At 34.6% G+C, this 9,597-nt stretch overlaps 1 protein-coding gene across 3 annotated transcripts; it reads left to right on the top strand.

Moving 5' to 3' along the window:
• The first annotated feature begins 251 nt into the window (after window positions 1–251).
• Window positions 252–9,278, top strand: LOC124394364. 3 transcript variants are annotated; one of them, XR_006927483.1, is made up of 20 exons: window positions 252–397; window positions 654–998; window positions 1,132–1,488; window positions 1,674–2,030; window positions 3,594–3,695; window positions 3,787–3,878; window positions 3,966–4,058; window positions 4,158–4,232; window positions 4,831–4,926; window positions 5,495–5,590; window positions 5,757–5,855; window positions 5,952–6,053; window positions 6,223–6,342; window positions 6,771–6,860; window positions 7,010–7,093; window positions 7,212–7,304; window positions 7,851–7,948; window positions 8,150–8,168; window positions 8,691–8,733; window positions 8,972–9,278. XR_006927483.1 is itself a non-coding variant. In XM_046862510.1 (20 exons), exons 6-20 carry the CDS (start codon window positions 3,845–3,847, stop codon window positions 9,014–9,016), a joined length of 1,188 nt encoding a protein of 395 aa, XP_046718466.1. In that variant the 5' UTR covers window positions 252–397; window positions 654–998; window positions 1,132–1,488; window positions 1,674–2,030; window positions 3,594–3,695; window positions 3,787–3,844; the 3' UTR covers window positions 9,017–9,277. The 3 variants fall into 3 exon arrangements, 2 of the variants coding, with proteins under 2 accessions (XP_046718466.1, XP_046718474.1); XM_046862510.1 differs by lacking the exons at window positions 7,851–7,948; window positions 8,150–8,168 and adding exons at window positions 8,260–8,358; window positions 8,563–8,581 and having other exon boundaries at window positions 8,972–9,277; XM_046862518.1 differs by lacking the exons at window positions 1,132–1,488; window positions 7,851–7,948; window positions 8,150–8,168 and adding exons at window positions 8,260–8,358; window positions 8,563–8,581 and having other exon boundaries at window positions 8,972–9,277.
• The last annotated feature ends 319 nt before the right edge of the window (window positions 9,279–9,597 follow it).

Here is a 9,597-nt window from a genome sequence, read left to right as displayed (position 1 = left end):
GGTGCTTCCTCAAAGTACTATTTGAGGGGTGTGTAGTTGTAGTTTTTTATTATTAAAAATGTTCCAGAATATTAAATATACAATTTTCTCCTATGGATTTTTGTTTGTTGGAAGATCACATTAAAGATGTAACAAGTCTGACATTTGTTATTTCTGTCCTGTTATTGCTCTGTTATTAAACCTGCAATTTCAGAAAGGTGTGTAGACTTTTTATGTTCACTTTACAGATTGCCTTATCTGTGATCTTTCACTACCGGTTTGAACAAGTTACTCATTCAAGGAAATACAATGCTTAAATAAAATTGTATTAGAGTTGAAGTGAAACTGGAAGAATGAACTCAGAGCTACATGTATTTGTCTGTGATTTTAATGTTTGTTTTTGCTGTTGGACTCGAAAGTAAGGATTTTTATATCTTAGATTATTATGCATTAAGTTCTTGATTGCTAATGACAAACAGTGTATATAATTTTGCTCACATTTTATGATTGAAATCTTTGCTGTAAATGAAATTTAAAAATATTATTTGACTTTCTTCTTGGATATCACTGTAGCTTTTGCTTGCCTCAATTAATCTAAAGGAAAATGAAAGAAACGCTAGACAAATTATGTTTCTGTACATGCCTGTTCCTTGTTTACTTTGTTATTAATGCAGCTCTTCGAGTCCATGGCCCCTCAGATCCACTTGTGGCCCAGGTAAGAGGATCAGTTCTCCTGCCATGCTTTATTGAAGGTTCACTGCCTTTAGAAGATCTCCAGGTAGAATGGAGAAAGCTGGATACAGATTCTGTAGTGAGCCTCTTCCAGCAAGGAAAAAGCAGACCAGATCTCCAGACTCAAATGTTTAGAGACAGAGCTGACTTTTTTCCAGATGAGGTCTCAAAAGGGAATTTCTCCATCTTACTGAAAAATGTGGTAAAAGATGATGCTGGCATTTATAGATGCCAAATCAACACAACCCAGGACACTGGTCAAGTTATAATGGAAATGAAAGCGATCGGTATGAAACCATGACCTTGTTACATTTCAAATGCATAATTTGTACCAGTATGTTCGTCATTTTTTGAAACACATTAAATCCACTAATAATTTTTATATTTACTGTTATGATAACTTTGTCCATGTCCTTTTAGAGCATTTTGTGGTGACAGGGGCAGACCATGCTGTCTTTGCCCATGAGGGTGAGGATGTCATACTGAACTGCTCTGTAGATTCCCATGTACCAGCCAGTGAGATTGAAGAAGTGACCTGGAAGAAGACAAATGTAGACCAAGACATTCTTGTCCTGCTTTATCAAAACGGTGAAATCTTCCCAGACTCCTCACATGAGAGTTATCAGGGAAGAGTTGATTTGTTTCTTTCTGAAATCACCAAAGGAAACTTCTCACTAAAGCTGAAGGTGGTGAATATGGAAGATGAAGGAGAATTCACATGTGAGGTCCACACTAGTGACATGTCAGCTCGTGCCACTGTGGTACTGCATGGTGTAGGTAATGTACCTGGTAAAAATCACTAATTACTTTTTTTATACATCTGTTTAAACATTCCTGCTACAAATAAATGAAATGTTTAGGATGAGTTTAAGATACACGAGAGGACAAGTTCAGAGCTTTACACAAATCGACAACTACACTTTATATTTACTGTTACTATAACTTTGTCCATGTCCTTGTAGAGCATTTTGTGGTGAAAGGGGCAGACCATGCTGTCTTTGCCCATAAGGGTGAGGATGTCATACTGAACTGCTCTGTAGATTCTCATGTACCAGCCAGTGAGATTGAAGAAGTGACCTGGAAGAAGACAGATGGAGACCAAGACATCCTTGTCCTGCTTTATCAAAACAGTGAAATATTCCGAGATTCCTCACATGAGAGTTATCAAGGAAGAGTAGATTTATTTTCTTCTGAAATCTTTAAAGGAAACTTCTCACTAACGCTGAAAGATGTAAAGATGGAAGATAAAGGAGAATTTACATGTGAGGTCCACACTAGTGGTATGTCAGCAAGGACCACTGTGGTACTGCATGGTGTAGGTAATGTCCATGGTCACTAATTACTTTTTTTGTATACATCTTTTTGTTCCATTTCAGGAACTCAAGCTGCATCACAATGCTTTGGGATTGCTTAAAACCTGTTTAATCTGTCAATGGAAGTTGTGGCGTCACTGGCGGGATGACGTCACGACCAGGAAGCTAACAAAAGCACATGGAGTGAAGCCAGCAACAGCTTCTGTTTGTTCATTAAGTGCTCAGTTTGTATTTTATGTCCAATGTTTGTCAAAAAAAAGAAGGTATCGAAAAAAGCTAAGCACACTTCCTGGTTGTGTGTTCCTCCCTGCCCCCGCTATATCATGTGGACACACACACACACACACACTCTTGTGTGGCTTGCCTCGGAGCATGCAGTTCTCAAGGGAGCCATCAATGCGATCGCTCCATTCCCGATGGGTATTTTTCGAGGAGGGTGCCCTTAGTCCTTGCGGTTCTGGTCCAGCTCTCGCTGAGGCAGGGTGGCGCACCGCTCCTGGTGTTCACAAATGGACTTCATTGAGGGTTGCAAAATGACCTTGTCCCTTTCTCAAACCTCACCTGCCCGGTACAGCTCCCGCTCACAGGCTTTGAAAGAATGTCTTTGGGACGTTTCTTACCCCTGCAACGAGAGCATGCAACTATGCAACTATTCTTCCTCCGAGGACTTTTTGCTCCAGGCGTCACAACCTCTATGTTGGGGTCTTCCGTTCTTTCTACCTGCACACGAGGTCCCTTTAGCCCTAAGACAGCGTTATATGCTAACTTTGCGGGGGTCCGTCCATTCCGGGTCAGAGCAGACTCGACCTGAAGTGTGGCAGCTTCAGAAATTGGTCCTCTGGAGTGTCCCTCCAAGACATTTGCGGCGCTGTGGGCTGGTCCACCCCGCTGATCTTTGTCAGGTTTTATAAACTCGACCTCTGTGCCAGTCCTGGCTCCTCTGTCTTTTGACCTTGTTGTGCCCATACACTTTATTCAGGGAATGGTCAGTCTGGCGGTATTGAGTTGTGACGCAGCCCGAGTTCCTGAAAGGGAACGTCTCTAGGTAAAGTATGTAACCCTAGTTCCCTGAGGGAATGAGATGCTCAATTGCCACACTGCCGATGCCGGCTTTACTCCATGTGCTTTTTATAGATGCCTGGTTGTGACCTTGCCAGTGACGCCGCGCCTTCCACTGGACAGATTACGCACGTGATTTAGAGCGTGGACCTTGTGAAAGCATTCCCAAAGCTTTGCGATGCAGCAACTCGTTCCCTCAGGGAACTAGGGTTATATACATAACCTGGAGACGATCTTCCAACTTAAATGCAAATATTTTCATGAGATTTAAGTGATCAAAGCAAAGCATGTCCAGCTAAAAATATTTCAATCTAGTAAAATAAAATAGGTCGAGGTCTGCTCGAAGTCCAACTTAAGCATCCAATTTAGCAAAAGTCAGAATGGTCACAACCGTTATCATATCTTATGTACTTCACTGTTCACAGTTCTATGCTTGATTCTCAGATAAAAAAAAAAAATGTGATCCTGTTTAGTCCCTAATTGTTTATTATTCATGTCTAATTGCTACAGGTTTCTCTGCTCCCCATAAACTAATCTTAGTGTTTTGCTTGATTGCACTATTGCTGGCAGTAGGATGTTGTGGTCCTGTCTTTAACCTCCTGAGAAAGAAAGGTACATAGAGTACTATTTATCCATTTTTATTATTTAAAAATAGCATTTTGTGAATAGACATATGAATAAATATATTTTTTCTTTTTCTTAGTTTCTACCAAAAAGGCCATGATAATTCACATTTCTCTGATCCTCTCTTGAACATCTGCATGTTTGTTGCTTTCTGCTTGTGGTCAACAGAAGGTAAATCTTTTCTCTAAGTTTTAACACTTATGATTTAGGCTCAGATTAATTTCCTATCTCTGGTTTGGTTTGTTTCATTCCTTATAGGGTTTATCGCAGAAGTTGTCACTTGTTCAACTGTCAGTATCATGAGAATCATCATCCTGATGAAAACCTCTTTGTATTTTCACAGATTTCCACGTAAGTCAACATCAAACTTTTTTTAATTATATATTAAGATATGACATTTATACAGTGAATGTGTATATAAATATTATAATTATTATTTTTTTTTTACAGAGGTTTTAAAAAAAGTAGCAAAGAACTTGGCTTTTCCACTTTACCATTCAAGTTTAATATTGGGTGCATGTTTGTGTAAGTAAAACAAAAATGTTGATACTGACATTCATAGGTCTATTTACCATTTATAGAAGGAGTAACCAATGTCTTACCTTTGTGCCAGTCCGTATGTGACAGTACATTTTCAAAGTACTTTGCACTATTTACACAAATTAGCTTTTTTTTTCCCCCTTGCAAAAAATGTCAAAAATCTCATTTACAAATGCTATTGTTACACCTCCTATAAATTTACATAATTTTATTATAATAGTAACGTGGCATCTCAGAAAACTTCAATAAGAAAAAGCTGGACCAGAATTAAAAGTACATACCTGTCTCACATTGCTAACCTGACTTAGTCATGCAGCTTTAAATATCAAGTGGATCTGGACATTACATTTCACTAAGGTCGAAAAAATGTTCTGTCACTTTCCAATTAAAGACTGGACTATTGCACTGTGCTACTTGCATGTTCTTCCCCAACACCCCATTGTTCCTTCCTACCTAAAGATCTGCTCCTTCACTCTTCATATTTGATTTTGGAAACACATAATTAAATCGTACTTAGTGTAATCTATAATTTGTAAGAATTGTATGTAAATGAACCTATTTTATTTTTCTATCTCTTATTTAGATTTGTTTAATGGCCAGATACAGACCACAGAAGAAAAACTGAATGCATTTCTAACAGCCACAGCAGTGGTGCTTGTCATCTGTGCTGTTGTAATAGGTAACAAAAAAACCATACTTTGTATATTCTATTACTTTATTGACTGTTATATTTTTTTTCCCATATGATTTTTGTAAATAATATTTACCTTTGCATGTTTTTGATTAATGCATTAATTTATACAGTGTTGCTAAACTTATTGCAATCATATTACTATTTCTGAGTCTTGAGGATGCTGCAATCTGGAAATTTCTGCCTTCTTTTATTAAAAAATAATCAAAATAATTAATGTTAATAACTCTTTGATTTTTTTTTTTTTATGTCCAGCATATCTGGAAATAGTTGTAAAGAATATTGAACTGTCCTTCAAATTTATATCCAAATGATTAGTGCAAAAGAGGCATCCACAGACTCCCTGGATAAACAGGTCAAAAGCAATGTAAATTCTGCGTTTTGCCTGTATTAAACAACCAATATTGATGGTAAAAAGGCCGATCTAGTGACATCTAGAAAACATTCAGTAATATGTCAGATATTAACCAATGTTGTGTGATATATTCCTGCAAGGTAAATAAATAAAAATAAAATGAATATCAAATATTGAAAATTGTCCCACATTGTGTTACAGCTGTTTATGATTTCCGGATGCATCTGACTCTGTGTCTAGAAGCAGTAAACGCAACAGTGTTAGCACTCAGTATCAGTCTCAGTCCCAATGGAAACTGTGAGTACTGTTATAAAATACTTTAATAAGATATACCACAAACATACAGAAAGACTACAGTATTTACTGTCATACCCTATATATTTATATAATTACTACAGTTCAACTCTTTTAAAATATTTGTCTAATCTACTGCCCAATGATGCAAATCTCTTGGAATTTTTAGATGACTTTGAGGCAGCTTTGGTACTGCTAACACTAGCTGCTGGGACTGTGATTGTACTCTCTCTACAAAGGCACCTTTTTCTAAAAAAATCTTTTGGATGTAAGGATCATAACTTTTATTTGAGTAATTCATCATAAACTGAAAATGATGTGTGATTCCTCTTGCAGTATTAGTACAGTGTTTATCTTGTTGCAGGTGTGCATATCACTTTTTCATCTCTTTTATTGGCTGCATTTATTTTGTTTAAAATAGTAGCTTATGTAATGTACTCCATTGCAAAAAACAGTTTTGTTAAAGGTAAGTACTTGCAGTACAATTCAAAATAAAAAAGTAAAGTGCATAATGACAAATATATTTTTGTAAAATATTTTTTCAAATAAATAGTCCATTACAAATCTATTATTAATTAAAATGTATTGTGTTTGTGTTGTATTTGATAACTTTGAGTTTTTGTACTCAATTTCAGGATGGATAAGTCTATTTCTGGTTGTGTTAATTATATGTGCATGGCTAGTAGTAATTTATCTATTGCGTTGTCACCGTGGACACGGACATGGATGCTGCTCTCAATGGAGGAAAATAGGATGTAAGTGTGATATACAGTATATATACATAGATTTTTATTCCATCCCTAATAATGAATTGTTAAGATCACACTCTTGAGATTAGTTCCATATTGATAAATGTAAACATGAGTAAAATAAACAGAAACTTGAAGAGTGTACATGACCACCTGAGAAGCTCATTCGTGACCTACGATTGGCGATAAAAAACTGTTAACAATTAATTACATTTATTTAAAGAACCTATTCAGTTTTTTTCCACTAAGTTTCCTTTTTAGTTTCCAAGTTCTTTTAATTTTTCCTGATTGAACAGAACTGTATGTACAATAAGGTCAATAATAGTGGATGTAATTTCATGCAATAAAAGCAGATAAAAAGAATGGCCCAACATTTGGCAAAATAAAGTTCAGCTGGTCTATTTAATTATTTTATTTATTTATTTATTTTTCAGATTTGTGCTGTACTCTCATTGCTGCATTATTATTCACTACAAATGGCATGATGAGCTTTTATTATGCATACATCATCTTGCAAATTAAAGGTACAGTATATTATATTCATTCACTAGATTTAACAGAAGATCATGCATCTGATTTACCCCACATTAAAAGGAACTGAGAAATGAATGATGAGAAAAACTTTCATCTGTTTTAATCTGAGTAATAAATTATATTTCAATGATGATTACAGAACTTGCAGGATTTTTGGCTCTGATACCACTGCTCTCTGTTTTGCCACCAATATGTTTGTTCAAACATCCCAAACATTTACCTGGTGAGTCTCATAATAAATAATGAAGGATTATTAATTATTTATGCTGTCTAGGTTTATGATGTTATAATTACTTTATTATATTTACCTCATCTGTCATCCATCTTATTCTGAATTACAGAGGTCTTTCACATTATGGTCTACATGTTTGGAGCTGTAGGTCTTAGTGCTGTAAATGCAATCGTTCTTGCCACAGAACTGATCCTGAAAGCAGGTAATGTAAAATTCCACCATAAACAAAACAGCAGAAATGTGGTTCATTCAATAATTCTGTTAAATATTATAATACAAGAAAATATATATACTTAAAAAGAAATGCACACAAAAATAGTTATGCCACACGCTTATATATCAGTATATACATTATGCTTTACGCTTTTGATATCAGTGCAGTGCTTTTGCCTGATTTACACCAAAGGCTGATTAGCAGATTAAGAATTTCAAAACACAGTTTAATTGTAGTTCATGTTCAGAAAACCAACAATAGTTCAAAATATGGAGCCAGAGCATTGAACTTGAAGTCTTGCATTTTCCTGCAAACGTGCTATTGGTGTCTCATGGTCCTATATTCTGCATTTATTATATATATATATATATATATATATATATATATATATATATATATATATATATATATATATATATATATATATATATATATATATATATATATATATATTTTATTATTCTAGCATAACATTGTGTATCAGTTAATATTTTGCCTTGATTTATACTAAAAATGAGATTTAACTGTCTCTAGGGAAAGGAGCACGGACTATAGAAGATCTCCGTGTGATAGTTTTACCCTTGAAACAGTGTTTGTCTTTGCTTGGCTCACCTTGCAGATCTATGATGCCTGTGAGTACTGTCTGGAATATTACTTGACTCTATAAATATTTTATAAAAGCTACTTGCAGTTCCTTGGTAATTTAACTAACTTGTATTAAAATGCATGGGGCAAAATCTGTACACCAGTTTAAGTTATTAACTGGTATTCTAAGAAAACATGTTTAACTGCTCTGAATTCCTACACATTCTGTCTGAAACTGTGCTTTTCAGGGATGAGATACAAGGACGGGTAAGCCCATTTTATTATTCTAGCATAACATTGTGTATCGGTTTATATTTTGCCTTGATTTATACTAAAAATTTGATTTAACTGTCTCTAGGGAAAGGAGCACGGACTATAGAAGATCTCCGTGTGATAGTTTTACCCCTTGAAACAGTGTTTGTCTTTGCTTGGCTCACTTTGCAGATCTATGATGCCTGTGAGTACTGTCTGGAATATTACTTGACTCTATACATATTTTATAAAAGCTACTTGCAGTTCCTTGTCAATTTAAATAACTTGTATTAAAATGCATGGGGCAAAATTTGTACAGCCAGGATTTAATTTATTAACTGGTATTCTAAGAAAACATGTTTAACTGCTCTGAATTTCTACACATTCTGTCTGAAACTGTGCTTTTCAGGGATGAAATACAAGGACGGGTAAGCCCATTTTTATTATTGCTAATAATTGCTAATTTTGAACAAATTTCCAGCAGGTTTGGAATTCTGTATGACAAATCTTTCACAAGTCTGTTCTTGTTTTCAACAGAGCACTATATCTTTATGAAGATACGAGAAGAACAGGACCCGAGGTATGACATTTTAAGGGCCTACAATGGCTAAACCCCATATAACATTCTTATATAATAATAATTATAATTATAATAATAAAAGTAATAAGAATAATAATTATTAGTATTATTGTTTTGTTGATGTAGTTATTATTGTTATCACTTTTAATATTTTGTTTGTATGTTTATTAAAAAATATATATGTTACCATCCTACCATTCAGACTGTATTTACTGGTGTGAATTCTTTGTTGATATAGGTTGAAATGAAAGCTCTCCAAGAGAATATTCCGAACCCTGACTGATTTGTGGTGATCTGTAAAATATAGACACCAGATTATAAAATCCCAGAAGTATCATTCTTTACACTTTGTGAGACGATTGTTTGTGTTTCTTATAAAAGCTACCTTTGAGTTTCTACAGCACATGTTCAACAGAGTCTGTATTAAAGAAACATCATGTTGTTACTTCAGTGTAACCGATATATTAATATATAATGTATGGTCAGGGAAACTTGAGTCGGAAGCTTAATTGCTTGAGAAACAGTCACATGCTAGTATTGTTTATTAATATATAGCCATTAGGTTGGGTTTGGTTCCCTGACCATACATTATATATTGATAAACAATACTAGCATGTGACTGTTTCTCAAGCAATTAAGCTTCTGACTCAAGTTGAGCATCAGTTTTGCAGACTAAAAAATATTTAGGTAAACAGGTATCTAATTTTTGTTCTATTTAACAAACGTGTTTGCTGAATTTCCACTCATGCATCAGCTTTTATGCTCCAGTTATATCTGTTAAATAATAAAAACAAATAAGATATACATTTTTCTCAATATGATTAATAAGAAGATATATATATATATATATATATATATATATAT

The sequence above is a fragment of the Silurus meridionalis genome, chromosome 2, assembly GCF_014805685.1.
Source record: "Silurus meridionalis isolate SWU-2019-XX chromosome 2, ASM1480568v1, whole genome shotgun sequence".
Lineage (NCBI taxonomy): Eukaryota > Metazoa > Chordata > Actinopteri > Siluriformes > Siluridae > Silurus > Silurus meridionalis.
Note: the sequence above shows the minus strand (reverse complement) of the source record. Positions and strands in the feature narration are given on the sequence as shown.

Excerpts from the sequence above, each read along its gene's own strand:
- LOC124394364 (XM_046862518.1), top strand. The coding sequence starts at position 3,845 with ATGTTTGTTGCTTTCTGCTTGTGGTCAACAGAAG. Across the intron at positions 4,059-4,157 it reads GTATTTTCACAGATTTCCAC|AGGTTTTAAAAAAAGTAGCA; the intron begins GTAAGTCAACAT and ends TTTTTTTTACAG. Across the intron at positions 8,734-8,971 it reads CGAGAAGAACAGGACCCGAG|GTTGAAATGAAAGCTCTCCA; the intron begins GTATGACATTTT and ends TTGTTGATATAG.